Source organism: Tachypleus tridentatus, chromosome 11 (assembly GCF_004210375.1).
Source record: "Tachypleus tridentatus isolate NWPU-2018 chromosome 11, ASM421037v1, whole genome shotgun sequence".
In the NCBI taxonomy this organism is placed as follows: Eukaryota; Metazoa; Arthropoda; class Merostomata; order Xiphosura; family Limulidae; genus Tachypleus; species Tachypleus tridentatus.
The window spans coordinates 96002714-96018751 of NC_134835.1; the positions used below are offsets into that span (position 1 = coordinate 96002714).

The 16038-nt window shown below is 34.2% G+C and overlaps 1 protein-coding gene across 2 annotated transcripts in view; it reads left to right on the forward strand.

Moving 5' to 3' along the window:
• The first annotated feature begins 422 nt into the window (after positions 1-422).
• Positions 423-16038, forward strand: part of ecd (ecdysoneless cell cycle regulator) — a 73882-nt gene continuing 58266 nt past the window's right edge. Inside the window, exons 1-3 of one of the 2 annotated variants that reach the window (XM_076468756.1) lie at positions 429-708; positions 11284-11337; positions 14572-14686. In XM_076468756.1, coding sequence (XP_076324871.1) covers positions 486-708; positions 11284-11337; positions 14572-14686 — 392 coding nt within the window. In that variant the 5' untranslated portion in view covers positions 429-485. Of the gene's footprint in view, positions 709-11283; positions 11338-14571; positions 14687-16038 lie in introns of both variants that reach the window. The other variant, XM_076468757.1, reaches the window with a different exon arrangement.

Sequence of the window (16038 nt, forward strand, 5' to 3'; positions counted from 1 at the left end):
GGGAATAATATAAGTTTGATTTTTAGTGCATATGTGCTTTTTTTGCGACACACATGATAATTTTATAAAGCTTCTTGCTGTTATTGAAATAAAATATGTATAGGTCACGAGAGTATCTAAACCCGACTCCAACCCCTGAACAAAATATTATCATAGAGAATCTTCTATTTGTTCTTGTAATATTTTTATCTGCAGTCTAATTTTTTTAACTACAACCTACTTAGTAAATTTAGATTGTTTCAGTGAAAGTATAATAGTTAAAAAATATTGTTTTCTGATACGTATCTCGGGTGAAACTTTACCAATCGAACTGTAAACAATATTAATTTGTAACATTTTGTACAATAGTAACGTTTCTTTTTCATAGAGCTTGTAACACTGAATCCAACATTAAAGAAGAAGAAGAAAAAATATTGTGTACACAATTGTACGTAAATAATCTTTATTTTTTATTGTTAAATGTCGCTGTTGCTTCTTATCATAAAATGGCGGGTTACTTTAGGGATGTTAAGGAGGAAACTGTGAAGTATTTTCTTTATCCTGTGTTTGGAGTTTCGAAGAAAGAGAAGGATGTCGACTTTTGGTTAAAAGATTTGGCTGAAAAATATACTTACAGTTTAGGCCACTATCTTGCATCGTATATTTGGCAAGTAGAGCAATTTAATCTAAACCATTTTGTTGGTTCCTGTCCAAGTGACAAAAACAAAGGTTAGTTTATTTTTTAAAGTTTAGTCACAGTTTAAGCAAAACATAGTCTAAAACAGTATTTGATTTGTCTCGAGATGGCACGTTAGAACGAACATTAGCGTAAATTAAAGTCAATTTGGATGCTATACACAATGGAATTAGGTTAGTTTTTGAAAAGTAGTTGTGTATTTATAACACATTAGGCTTCAGATTTTGTTTTCTCTCAGAATTTTTTTTATTATTGATTTTTTTTCTTTAATATCGCATGTCTAATCATAATTATATGATGCTGATAATAACTGGGATTTTAATTTGTCAATTTCAATTTGAGCCACACATAGTAACTGAGTAAGGGAAAGAACATTAATAGGTTTACATATTTTTCTAACTGGAATGAAAGAGGGAGATGTTATGGATGGATGATGCTTTTTCAACTGTTTCTAGTAGATCTAGTTATTATCAAGAAAGTGTCTATTCCTTTCTTTCACTTTGGCTATCACTGTGGAAAATAAATTATTACAAGATATCTAGATGAATTAAGTTCCAAACAATCTTGACCATTGAGAAAATAAGACTAGGCCAGGCCAAATAATATCTTATATTGATGTTATTGCCATTAGTTTTTGCTAAATATTTCTGTGATTATTTTAAGGATAGAAAGTCAGAAAGCAAATACTAATATTTTAAAATTTTGATACTACAATTTTCTATTTTATTTACTGTAATGGCTGTTATTTTAAATTTGGATATAGGTGTTAATTTATGTAAGAAATTAATAACATAATGTTTACAGACAAAAGGGACCTATTGGTCCAACTAGACCATTCCATCCTCTCTGTAAGAAGTATTAAAAACACAATAAAAACTCAAAGCCAGCCCTTATTAGTCATATAGTTATCAAGCTTTCTCTTAAAACTCATTTAAATTTATTGCTTTTGTAACAACTGAAGGCAATTAGTTCCAAAGGCCAACCACCATGTCAGAAAAAAAACTGTCTTAGGTGAAAATGACTCTTACCCTTTCAGAATTTACATTTGTGTCTCCTAATCCCACAATTCTCACTATTAAGTGTGAAAAAAAAGAGGATCTATCAACACTATAAATTCCATTAACAGTCTTAAACATTTCAAACAGATATCCTGTCTGATGTGACCTAATCAGGCTATAATGAAATTATAACCTCATTATCAAATTTAAGTAATGTATTGACCATTTCTTCATCTGTGTCACTAATGGAGATAAAAAGATCAAAGGCTCTAAGACTGAGTCCTGAGATATCCCACTTGTGACATTAATCCACTTTTACTGAACTTATCAGTTAAAGGAGATTCAAGTGTTAAAAAAACAACTTTACAATTCTTTAGCCCAGTAGTAAGACTGTTGTCCTAAGGTTAGTACAAAATATATATTTTATTTCCCCTAGGAAGCATTATCATTATATGGCCACATTAGTGTACTTAACTGTTGTAGGAACATCCTCATCTTGTAAGAATAATAATTAATAGACATTGGTGGGGGGAAATCATCAACACGTAACCAGAATAATGTACACGTACTGAACATTAATTGTAATACTGTGATTGTATAGAGATCAAATTTGATACTTGAAGTGTTATGATTCCTATAGACTTGTGATCTTTTTATTCAGAAGTTCACAAAAGAGCAATCCTATGACATACTGATTACACTACGTAACACAAATTTTGTTCCTGGATAGTGTGTGTTATTTCTTAATTACTTATATTGTAAAAGTACAGAAAATGGCTGTTATTCCCTACCAACTTTGCTTTTGTGACCTGGATAATGATATTTAGAAATTAACGTATTTTCTATGTAAAAATGGACAAATTTGCACATTTTCATTTACATAAGGTCTGAATAAAACAACATATGAATCAAGATTTACAAAAGTGTTTAGAAGTGAGTAGATTTTTAAGATTTGCAACTGTAATGTAAATCACTTTCACGTATCAGCCCCCAAATATAGTCTCCAATTGTTTTCATTATACGCTCTTTGGTAGCAGTGTTCAAAGTCCACTATATCTTGGTAGAAGTGCTTGCCTTGCTCCTCTGAGTATGCTCCCAAGTTCTCTTTGAATGTATCAAGATGAGCATCAAGGATATGGACTTTCAGGGACATCCTGCAGCCTATTTTGCTGTAGTTCTTCACCAGAGCCTCAATCAGTTCCACATAATTTTCAGCCTTGTTGTTGCCCAAGAAGCCCCAAACCACTGCGATAAAGCTGCCCCAAGTTTTTTCCTTCCTACTGAGCTTCTTGGGGAATTCTGTGCACTCCAGGATCTTCTTTATCTGTGGCCCAACGAAGATACCACCTTTGACCTTTGCCTCAGACAGCTTAAGGAAGAGGTTTGAAAGGTACTTGAAGACTGCAGACTCCTTATCAATAGCTATGATAAATTGTTTCATAAGACCCAATGTTATGTGCAATGGTGGGAACAACACTTTTGGGAGGTCCACTAGTGGCTCACACATGACATTGTGCCTCCCCATAGAGAACTTTGTCTATTGTAGCTAGTGCTTCCTGTTGTAGTGCACTGCAGTGTTTCTGTTGTCCCAAAGGCAAAGATAACAGGGAAACTTGGTAAAGCCTCCTTGGAGACCCATCAGGAATGTCACCAATAACCTAGCCATACTCATCATACTTCAGGGCTTCTAGCAAGGTCTTGATGCTGTTGTATTTCTCTTTGAGGTGCACCAAATTTTAAAAGGTCTAACATTTGTATAATACAAAATCTTACTATTCAAGCAAGCAAAAATTGTCAGTCTTACCTTTCAGAGTTTTCTTGCAGTGCTTGCAGGTAAAATGAGGTGCCCAGGGTTTATCTTGATCTTCAACAGGCATGTCGAAATATGCCTTATAGGCTTCACACATTTTAGCAGATACTGTCACAGAGTACTTTTTCACTCTTGTCTTGACAAATTGGCCACATACATAGCAGAATGCATCTGTAGAAATCTTGCAGCTTCTTGATGCCATCCAAAAAATGAGGTAGGTCTATGTGTTCACTTAAGCAGCTAGAACTAAACCGAAGTGGTGAGTGGTGAGCCCCTGTATATATATATATATTACTATGGAAAGTTTTAGAAAATTCTGAAAGGTTCTTGAAAATTCTCATAAGTTCTACAATATTCTAGAAAGTTCTTGAAAATTCTCTATCAGCTATTCAACACTAAACCTACTTGGAATGTTCTGAAAAATTGGTAAGTTTGAAAATTTCATTACCCAGGTCACAAAAGCAAAGTTGGAAGAGAAAAATAGGTCTTTCCATTTACTTTAGGTGTAAGCAACTGGGAAATAACACTTTCTACCCAGGAACAAGAAGTAAAAATTTTGTTAGTGTTATCAAATAAAACCATCAGTAAGGTAACTATTGAACAAAAATTAACCTATCAATAAGTTTGATAAAAAAAATCATGAAACATTTATTAATTATGCTGAAATCTTCTACTTTTTACCAGTGACATTAATGATAAACATATACTGAAAAAAACTACATTGTTGTAAATTTGTTTGATGATCTTAAAAGTATAGTTAAACTAATAACATTATTATAAGAAAGATACAGTTGACAGAATAGGAGGTAAGTACAATATAATTTATTTCACTACCAACTTAAAATAGACAGTTATGGGAAGTAGGAGTATGCCATTGTGAGTTTCATCCTTCTGTCCAGAGTCCAGGACAATAAACAAAATAAATTGTATTTCTTACAACAACTTTATGTTCTTCTTTGTATATACAACTGTGATTGAAGCAAAAATACCTTAGGTGTGAATAAAAGATGAGGCCAAAAATGGATTTGGCATGCAGCCTAAAGGAATGAAATCATAATTGGTGCCCAAACTGGTAGCTATACTTGTAGCATTGACAAGAATGTTACAGCAAATATTCATTGATTGGTTAGCCTGATTTTGTTTTACTTACCATTGTGCTCCAAAATGAAAAAAAAAAAAGCCTGGATAACTAATGAATGAATATTTGCTGTAATAAACTTCTTATCACTGCTTATCCAGCTAACAGTTTGACCACCAATTTTGATTTTTATTCCTTTGATTTTTTTTGGTTGTATGTTGTTTTTTTATACATAAGGTGTTTTTGATTAGATACAATTACTTTTTTGATAATGCACACCAAATAGGAAGTGATACACAATAGTAACTGACATTAGCCTTATGAATACAATCCTGTTGTTCATAATGGGCCATTACTTTGCAGAACCAACCATGTTCTTCAATACATGCGGTGGTAGTTTTCCTCTCTTTTACAGTGTTAATTGTTTCCTTTATATTAATACCATGGAATTTAGATTAACATTGTTTTATCATTACCCTCATGCAGTTCTTACAACTTTATCAAGCATCATTATTAATGTTAATAGTTTAATCTAATATCACAAAATGCTTTATAATTAGGATACTTTCAAAAAAGTTAGTAAATTTGTTCTGAAAAGTTGCCATTTAATAATCAGTAATAACTCTCTACCTGTATGATTCTTTCAAAAACTTAAGCCAGAAACTACTAATCTAGTTTGTTCAGATTAACCAATATTTATGGGCTTGCATGTCCTTTTACCTGATAGGTTTGGTCCTCTAAGTCATCCGTCTTTAACCCTTCCTTTCGAGATAATTCCTACCCATGGTGAGGGAACCTCCTAGAGAAGGTTCTGTAATTTCAGATTTCAGTTTACATTCTTTGAGATCTGAATATCCACCCATGTGTTTGCCATGTGGGGTGACCCATAAAAAAGAGGGGAGGATTCTGGTGGTTGAGGTGTCCAACCCTAACACACCACTTTGGCTTTGACTTTCTGTAGACAGGCAGCCTTGAGGTGCCCCCACCAGGGTCAGTTGCCTGGTCCTATGGTCAATCAAGTACCAGTATTGAATGTTCTCAGCAGGTGTTGTGGACATTGTGTCTGCTGGTGTTTGGGTATAGTGCTCATGAAATCCTGATGTTGCTGCAATATTCTTGTTTGGCATTGCAGTGCATCTCCTTGTAGGACTGTGTGGTGGGTGGGGACAGTAGGCACTGAAATGTTCTTATTTTATTATGGATACTTCCCTTCGTGAACAAAATATAAAACTGAAAAAACAGCAAAAAACAGATTATTGGGAAACACCCACTCATAGATGACATACAGTCACCATCAAAGTCAGACTCAACACCTCGATTTCTTGTTCTGCATTCATTGTCTGAGAAATCATTAGTGCAGATGCCCCTTTTTCACTCAAAATGGATTAGAGAGGCTTGCTGGCTCTCACAAGTCAGTAAGGAAGCTGCACTCAAGAGACATCTTCACTACAACACACCAAACTCTTTCTGAATTCAAAGATCATTGGGAATATATACATATTACCTTGAATTCTTCAAGAGGTGTTATTGTTGAAAGGGACTTGAAGAACATTTCCCGAGTCAGAGATCCTTGCTGATTTTACCAGCCAAGGCATTTCTTCAGTGTGCTAAATTTCCACTCGCAAAAACAGAATTATGATGCCTGTGCCTACTGATGTTCTGATTTTGGTGTTTACATCACATGCCACAATCAAGGTAGATTATCTGAACTGTAAGGTATGACCATACATTCCAAACCCTCTCAGATGTTTCCATTGGCAACAGTTGGGTCACTTGAAGTCATCATGTCTTGATTCTTTAATGCATGCTCATTGTGGTGGCAAAGACCACATTGCTTATGGCTGCAAACTAAAACCATACTCTGTTAACTGTAGTTCTTTCCCTAAGTGCGTGGAGGAAAAAGAGGTGCAATGTTTGAAGACTGTGAACAATATTTGCTATCCAGGGGCTTGGAAGTTGTCCTCCATTCCATCTTGGACATATGCCGATGCACTCTGTTCCGGTGCCACAGTGGGAGTGCAGACACATCTCTCTGTGCCTCTACAAGTGTTGTTTGCAAAACATCTGGAGAGTCTTTTGCCCTCTGTGATTAAAAGAATTAATGAATCTACATCGACTCTCATCTGTGACCCTGCCATTGCCCAGGTCCACGTCCTTTGGCTTTGAGCTCAGGCATTTCCTCAGGTCTACCTCTTCTCCAGCCCCAAGATGTGAAAAGATTATTCATTCACACCCTCAATTGTTGGAATCTTCATCCATAGACAGAGACCTGCCTATTCAGCCCAGGCAAGATCTATGGAGGTCTATTGACCTCAGCCCAATAAAGAAAAAAACGTGTTCAGAAACAGAAGGGCTATCTGCATCATTCTCCTCCACATAAATAAAAATGGTCACCTTAATACAGTGGAACTGTAACGGTTTTTGTTCGAATATAGATGACATTAAGGATTTGATTGGTTCTTATTCTTTGTGTCTCTCCTTACAGGAAACATTTCTGAATCCTGCTGATGCTGTCACTTTTCAGCAGTTTTCTTTGTACAGAAATGACAGAGGGCACTGCTGGTAAATCAGCATGTGCTTACCCTGTCTTTGCTCATCTGTGTTTTCTTGGGTCATACCATCACTATTTGTTCTATCTACCTGTCTTCATGAGAGACCTATGATCAATCACACCTTGATGCCCTCATTGAATAGTTACCATCTCCCTTTTTAATCCTGGGTGATTTTAATTGACATAATTCCCTCTGGATTAGTGTTGATATTGATGGGAGTGGCCGTTCCATAGAGCTTATGGTCTCAGATCACAACCTTTCTCTCTTCAGTACTGGTGTTTAAACATATTTTCATGCACCTAGTCAGTCTTTTACAGCAACTTATCTCTCTGTCTGCTCCCCTTAATTTTCTTGGAGGACTAACAGTAACCCATGGGGCAGTGATCATTTTTCTGTCATTTTGAGAGAGACTGACCATGGTCAATGCCACCCAACCTGCATGCCTCAGTGGAAGCTGAACCAGGCTAATTGGCCCTTTTTCACTGCTCTCTCAGAACTTGATTCTGCTGTCACCTGCAAGCCATTGATAGATGACCTCATAGCAACAATGACTGACTGTATTATCCAGGGAGCTGCTCAGTATATTCTTAAAACCTCAACACATTTTCTATGGTATCCTTGTCCATGGTGGAATCCTGCATACCACATGGCACAGAAGGCTCAAAAACAGGCCTGGGATACTTTTCATGGTTATCCACACCTTTAAATCACATTGCTTTCAGCAGGCCCATGCACATGATTCATAGGTGAAATGTTAAAGCCAGAAGGAATCTTGGATTAAGCTTACAACTAGCATCTCTTCTGCCACCAGTTCCAAAGTCATATGGGACAAGATTCAGAAGGTCAGTGGGCAGCATACTTTTGCTCCCCTTTTGATCTTGCTCTCTGATGGCTAGGAAGTTGCTGGTGCCCAGAGCATCAATGATACTTCTGGTACAAGGTTTTCTCATTTATCTAGCACTTCTGCTTCATCCCCTGCCTTCTTAGCCATCAAGATTTGGGAAGAGCAATCCCCTCTTCCCTTTTGGGGTGATCATCTCTATAACTGTAATTGTCCCTTTACACTGGTGGAACTAAGCTTGCTCTTCATCAGTCAGACCTGATGATATTCACTATGAGATGCTGTGTCATCTCTCTCTGCCTCTCTTGCTACTCTTCTGATTGTATTTAATCAAATCTGGTAGGAGAGTGCTTTTCCTGATGCTTGGCACCATGCTATTGTCCTCATTTTTTTTCTGGGCCTGGGAAGGATTCCAGGATTTCTTCAAACTATCATCCAATTGCTTTGATGAGCTGTCTCTGTAATATCTTAGAGAGGATGGTTAATGCTCATCTTGTTTGTATCCTTGAATCAAACACCTTCCTCTCACCCACCCAGTGTAGATTTCAATGACAGTGCTCTACCATGGACCACCTGATTTGGCTTGAAACATTAATCAGGGAAACCTTTTAAAAGTGAAATGACAACACTTTGTTTCTGCTCTTCTTTACCTTGAAAAGGCTTATGACACTACATGGAGGTATGGCATTTTGAGATACCTCCACTTGTATTGATTGTGTGCCTATTTGCTCCTTTTTATTAAAAATTTTTAATGGACTGGCAATTCCAAATTTGTGTGGATTCAACACTTTCCCAATTTTTCTCATAGGAACTTGGAGTCACTCAGGGCTGTGTCTTGAGTATCACACTTGTCATTATAAAGATTAATGCCATAACTGGACAACTCCCTCCAATAGTTGCAAATGGAATTTATGCAGATGCCTTCCATATCTTGTGTCAGTTTTGAGCATGAGGTTTATTGAGAGGTAGCTTTAGACTATCCTCAACTGTCATTTACTGAAGTGGATCACATCAAACAGTTTTAATTTTTCTCTAGCTAAAACCATCAACATGCACTTTTGCCACCAGTGGGGTATTCACCCTGATCCAGATCTCTGTCTTGGTGAAGTTGTGCTTACTGTAGTCCTCGAGGCAAAATTCTTGGGTCTTATATTTGACTGTAATCTGACTTTCATTCCATACATCCTCAGGAATTCCATACATTCCACAGGAACTGAACATCCTCTGTATTCTCAAGATGGTTGGTATGGGTATTAGAACTGTAATTAAATAAAGTATAGAATGTTTCAACCTTCTTAGTCATCTTCAGGTTAACAAAGAGAGTTTGAAACTGAACATCCCCTGTGTCTCTCTTCCACCTCTTGGGGAGCAGATAGATATTCTATGCTTAAGATCTGTTTTGCCCCAATTCAATTGAAACTGGTCTATGGCTCTTCCAGAATGTTGGACTTGAAGATTTTGGACCCTGTTCCTCATCTGGGGCTTCAGCTCTGTGCAGAAACTTTCCACACTTCTCCAGTCTAAGAGTTTGTACACTGAACCTCATGAACCTCCTCTATATCTCTGCCATTTGCAAATACCTTTTCTGTAAGCTTGAAAACTTGAATCCTTACCACAGCATCCCACCTGGGGTTGTATTTTTCTTCCTCAATGCACCATGGTCTGCCATTGTTCCTGTTTGTCTTCATATCCAAGTGCAGTTGGCTGACTTGAGTCTGTCCATAGATGATGGTGCTGTTTCCACAGATCAGGCCATCCCACCGTGACTTATTACCTTTCCCAAGTGTGACCTTTCTTTGACTCATCTGAAGAAAGCAGATACTCCAGAATGGAAGAACCATTTTTTATTTGCCAAACATCTTTTGAACCATCTTTCCATTCCCATTTATATGGATGGTTTGAAATCAAAACAGACTAGCCTATTTCTTTTTATCATCTACTTTTATCCATGTTTCCTGGATACCAAGTCTTGTTGGTATTTGTGGGAACGAGCTAGCTAACACCACAGGGAAGTCTCTGCTCTGGTGCTATCACTGCAATGCCTATTCCATACATGAACTATGGTCTTGTATTGAAGGCTTGGCTTTGCACTATTTGACAGTCAATGTGGAGTAAGCAAAGTGATAACAAGCTTTTTCAGATAAAACCTTCTGTTGGACTGGCTGTTTCATTTTTGTAAGAATTGGAAGAAGGAAGCTGTCCTTACTAGGCTGCTCATTTGTCCCTATTTTTAACTCAGTTTTCTTTTATCTGAGACTGTTACACTCAAGTCACATTAGCTAGCACTTTTATTTTTGTGCCATCATTACGACAGTGAGCAACAGCACCATTTGAGACATGTTTTTACCAAGGGTTTACCCCTGATGTTGGACAGTGCCATTGGTGATAGTAACACTATCCACCTTACAAATGTTTTTAATTTTTTAATGACTCTTGGCCTTTTCTAATTCTATTTAAGCTTTTATCCAATATTGGGCCACTGTTCCTGTTTTAATTTAATTTTCCTTTGCAAGTTATAATACTTTCACTGTTAGTTTATTTTTTTTACTGGTAGTTTGACACATATAATCTAGTTGCTTTGTGCCACAAAATGCCAAATAACAACAGCAACAGAAAATGTGTCACTTTCTTGTCGGGTCAGGGTTCAAAGGCCATGTCTTCGTGTTTGTTGGTTGCATTGAAAATTTTACTGAACTACTATTTCATAAATTTGTGTCAATAAGTTTAGAATTGTATGTAATAATCCAAATTTTAATATTATATATAAGTTAATTTTTTAATATAGTATGTTGAATGCAATGCTGTTTAAAATTAGATGTTTGTGATATCAAAATACTGAGTCTATAATTTTGTACAAATTAGAAACTCAAATTACTAATATTAACAAGCTAGAATATAAAATAAAAACATCATGTATTTTTATATCTACTGAGATGTTGCTTATGTACTGAATCAAACATGGTTGTCCCATTTAAATCTCTCCATTCTTTTGATACAGTCCCTTTTATATTAGTATGTATGATGTGGATAATCAATCAACAGCTTAGAATATCCTCAAAGTGGATTTCTCCACAATTTTAATCTTTGAAAATATTTCCACATTCTTTCAATCCATGTTTTCAAGGAGGTAAGTTGGGTCTTTAGTCTGATTGAACTTTCATATTTTATAAAATTTGAAAAACCATAGTTACTAAGGTTAATAAATTATAGTGGAATTTTATGGTACCAGTATAGCTATTTATGATTTTTTTAGTTATTCAGCTGTAAATGTAAAACTTAAAAAATATATATATTTGTTTGATATTCTTCATGTGTGATATTTTAAAAGGCTTAGCAACCTACGCCCAGCAGCAACTGAGTACAAAGGTTGTAGTGAGAAAAGGTAATTGTTTGCGTTACTTCTTGATTATTGTTTGATATTTTAAGAAAAGTTTAATCATGTATTTCTAACTAGTTAAAAATCTATACACATATAAATAATGTATGATAATTGAACTGTGACTATATTACAAAATACCAGTTTATGAAAACACAGCCAAGACAAGGAATACTAAAGGTCAGTTTGATATTACTGGATATTGTGACCGTAGAGCACATGCACTGTGTTAGTACAAGCTATGCTATATTAGGTGGACATGACTGTGAAGTCAATGTGATAAATAATAATAAATATATAGTATTAGGAGACTTAAACTACATAGACTAAACATTTGTATTTTCATGTTATAATGTTTCATGTTTCATTCTAGCTTGATAAAAGTATAATTTATAATTTTTCCTAATTTTTTTATGATGGTTATGAAGTTTTCTTTATATTATATATCTTACAATTAAGAATCTCATTTGGTGTAAATATAAGCTACATTTGCAAAGTTACTTAACAAACTGCTTAATTTTGACCAAAAGTTGTGCAAATAGTCACACAAGCTATTGGTCAGAAATGTTTACTACAGCTTTGCCTAAGAATAAAAATGGACTGTTTTCAGTGTTTTGACACTCAGATTAACCCTTCAGCACTGAGCTAAGGTATAATATTCAAGAGTTTGTCTATACACTTGCATATGTTAAGTATTTGCACTGTATTTGTGATACTGCATGTTATCTTCACAAAATCTGGTAAAATTTTAGTAATGATTACAAATATTTTGTGTATAAAAAAAATGAGATTCTTAATTGTAAGATATAAAGATGTATCAGTGTACTAAATTTGAAAACTCCAATAAAACTATTTTTTTCTATCAAATGAAGTTTCCATACTTCTGGTGCAAAGAAAAAATATGAAGAAAATTAAAATTGGAGATGTTATATCTCGAGTATTTTTTAATGGAATGTTTTGGAATTTGGTATGTCCGGTAGAACACCTTCACTGAAAATGTGTAGTAGATTTAACTACTATAGTCCATGCTACAAAAGTTAGAAAATTACTAAACTATCTCTCATATTAATAACACAGAGAATGTCCTACAAGATGTGTGTCTTGATTCTTTGTTTCATAAATTCATCCAAGTGGCTAAGTAGTAGGTTTCAACAGCTATGGTAAGCACAGCACTGATAGCTGATTGTATAGCTTTATGAATAACCCTAAACTTCTGTTAAGTTCATTACTAATGTACGCCTGGAAATGTATACTGACGTAATAACTAGTGTACTAAAAGATGATACATGTAAGGAAAATAATCATCACATAACTAAATTATCTTAATGGACAATAGTGAGAACTTTTTTATATCAAGAAATTTGCTAATATACGTTTTGTCATGGCCAGAATAATGGACTGCAGTAGGAAACATATAATCACCTGACTAGAATATTATACCAGAATTTGATAGGAACATCATTGTTTGTGTAGGGAAGTTACAAGACACCAGTAATGTGAAGTTCTGGATTTTCTAGGCAAAATGTAAATAATTCCAAGACAATCCCAAATGAAAGAGACAGAACAAAATGTTTCAAAAGTAGTACAATATCCACTTTATTAACGTATATGAAAGAAGACAAAACTATCAAAAAAAGGTTTTTAGTTTGAGGTCAGCTGTATGTATATGGATTAGATGTAAGACAACTTCACCAGATGACCATCAAGGCAAAGTCTGAGGAAGAATCAACTTGAATTTTTGTTATTCAATCCTGATCTCTATCAGGACCACCCATTATGTCCACATCGTCCTACAGTTTTGTTGCTATGTGTGATCAACACACACTTAAACAGTCCCTAATAAAACTAGTTAATAAATTGTTAATTATGCTGGTTAATCTGAACTATTCTTCTAATTATCTCTGAACACCTAAAGATAGAAATAGTGTAGTTTAAAGTTGGGCATACACACTGTTTATTTAGAAAAGTTTTTCTTAGCTAGATTTGGCAGACAACTCGTGGCAAGCTTTGGTCATTGTGACCTTCCATTATCTTCTATATTCTTGGTGCAGTTTTTATAATTCATAACAAAGGTGATACATACACCTCTGGGACACCTTGAGAATGAAAAAAAAATTGACTCCACAGAAGTCTTGCGATTCCCTAAAAAACCTAGCAACCTCCAAGAGGATCATGACCCACTGTTTGAGAAACACTGATATGGAACTTTAACTCCTGTGACTAAGCACATATAACCAGCACTTAAATTTTTTTATAAGTGTATGAATAACGATTTATTCATACTATACCTGCAGAGAGGTTTAGTTATGATTTCTTCAGACCACAACTGTTCTGGATGATGGTATCAAAAATGGCATCCATTGAAAAGATAACTATATGCTAGTCCGTTATAGGAATATCAGAACAGCCTCATCACTGATTATAGTCAGAGGTAACATGAGAAAAATATCAGTCTTATCATTTGGCTCCTCTTGTATAGTGGAATCTCATTATTTCATAATGTATTTGTAGTGAACTAATTCTTGTGAATTATAAAGACATTATTTGGATAGCTGAATCAATCCCTTTGAACCATGAACACTACTAATAGCATGTGTTATCAATTCGTGGATGTAAAAGTGTAAGCTAGTGAGGGTAGTGTTGCAACTATATGTACAATAAATTATTAGTTTATTATTTTATGTCATCAACAATTTTAGAAAATAGATAATAAAAGTGACCCAGTTATCAGTTTGTTCAAACCAAGTGATCTACTTATAGAATACAAAATACATAATATATGTATTACTTTCTTATATAAACCACATTTTAATGATGGCAATATTGTGATGCATCTTTATTTTATGAATGTATCTGTTCTCAGAAGAATTGTTCTAAACTAGTAAGCACTATGAATGCAGGTGTTTTGTTCATTAATTATCATCTAGTTTCTTTGCTAATTCCTACTTGAATTGCTTATAGTCATGTATGGATTACTGAATCATGTATTCACAAGAAATACATTTTTGTTATAAGAAATAGCTATTTGGATTTGAGTATGCAGATTATTGATTAAATGTCCTATGGTAAAGATTTGTCTGTACAAAAAATCACCCAGATTGTGAATATTCTAGATATCAATGGCTTGATGCACCAAGTTCACTGTAAGTAGATACGTTTTATTTATGATAAAAATTTGAGTTTTCTTTATTGAATTGAAAGATGTACTTAATTATTTTTATGTATGTTTGGTATTGATAGGGTTTTTACCTCATCTGAAAGGAACCACATATTTTGGAGACAATGTAGAAGATGAATGGTTTATTGTATTTCTTCTGTTGGAGCTATCAAAGAAATACCCTGACCTTGTTATTAAGTAAGCATTATTTAATGTTTTACAATTAATTTTAACTGCTTTGTGGTATGGGTATTTTAGAACTTCGATCTTGCCTTCCAGTTGCTATTGAACTATAATTATAACAAGTATCTTGAATAAATTGTAAAGTATTAATTATACTTGTGTTTAATGCTATTTATCACTTCGTATTGTGTGTGAAGATGATCACATAATTTACTGAATTTTGTTTTCAATGGAGCACACACACATGATTTTGTATTATACAAAGTGGTAGGCCTAAGGAAGATGAAGAAAATTTTTCATCATTCTGCTAATTAGTTATTTAAATTAATTTTGAATCTTAGGTTATTAGGAATTAGTAAAAATAGTGCATTTTTAGGTGTTTTTTTTCTTGGTTTAGGATTTACAAGTTAAATCCTGTGAGTGTTTGTATTGATGAGCCACAAATGATGACTAAGACTAGCTTTTACTCATTTGATGTAAAGGTTTGTGTTGAACCTATGTAGTTTTGTGGCTTAATTTCAGATGATATTTTTGCAGTATATGTATTTGAGTAAATAATGCTTGATAATAACAGATAAGAGAAATTAACTAAGATTAAACAGGTTGGGAAGTTTTAGGGATATTAATAACTCAGGAAGGAAATAGCTGAATGGAAACTGATTAGATTTGTGAGATAATTTTAACATAGGATGGCAATTATTTGATCATAATGTACTGTACATGAATTAATTAAGATGTACAAATGTTATTGCACAATTTGTGGCTTCAGTGTGGACTAAGTTTAATTAGTGCTTAAATGATATATATAATTTCTATTTCTTCATGTACATAATTGAAAAGTTAAGACAAATAAGTTTGTATTTTCTTACACAAAACTAGAAATATTTCTGATAAGATTTTAGAATTAAAGAGTGGTTATTGTTGTGATGTCAGATGATATCATTGATGTTAAGTTTTTAGTTAAATGTAGCAAGTGCAGACTATGGGCAGTTTCTTATTTTGTTTAGATATTTTAAATAAGTAAACTTTATGGGAGTTTTGATTTCATGGTTTTGAATTGTTTTGTGGAAAATTAAGCTTGATAGACAAAGGCAAAAAGTTCTTGTTATCATGTTCATAAGCTTTTGCAATCAGGTTTGTAATGGCATTACCATTGGGAATGAAAACAGGTTTGTTACCTTAGAAAGAAACTAATATGAAGGAGATTAACTTCAGAAAATTTTCATCTTCATGTGAGATCGGAGAATTGAATTAAAATTTGGAGGGTTGCTCTCATGTTTTTCTTTAAATAGCTCTCAAATGTGATTAGAAACAGAAGCACTACAATAGTAAATGTAAACATTTATTCAATGAACATTTTGGGATTT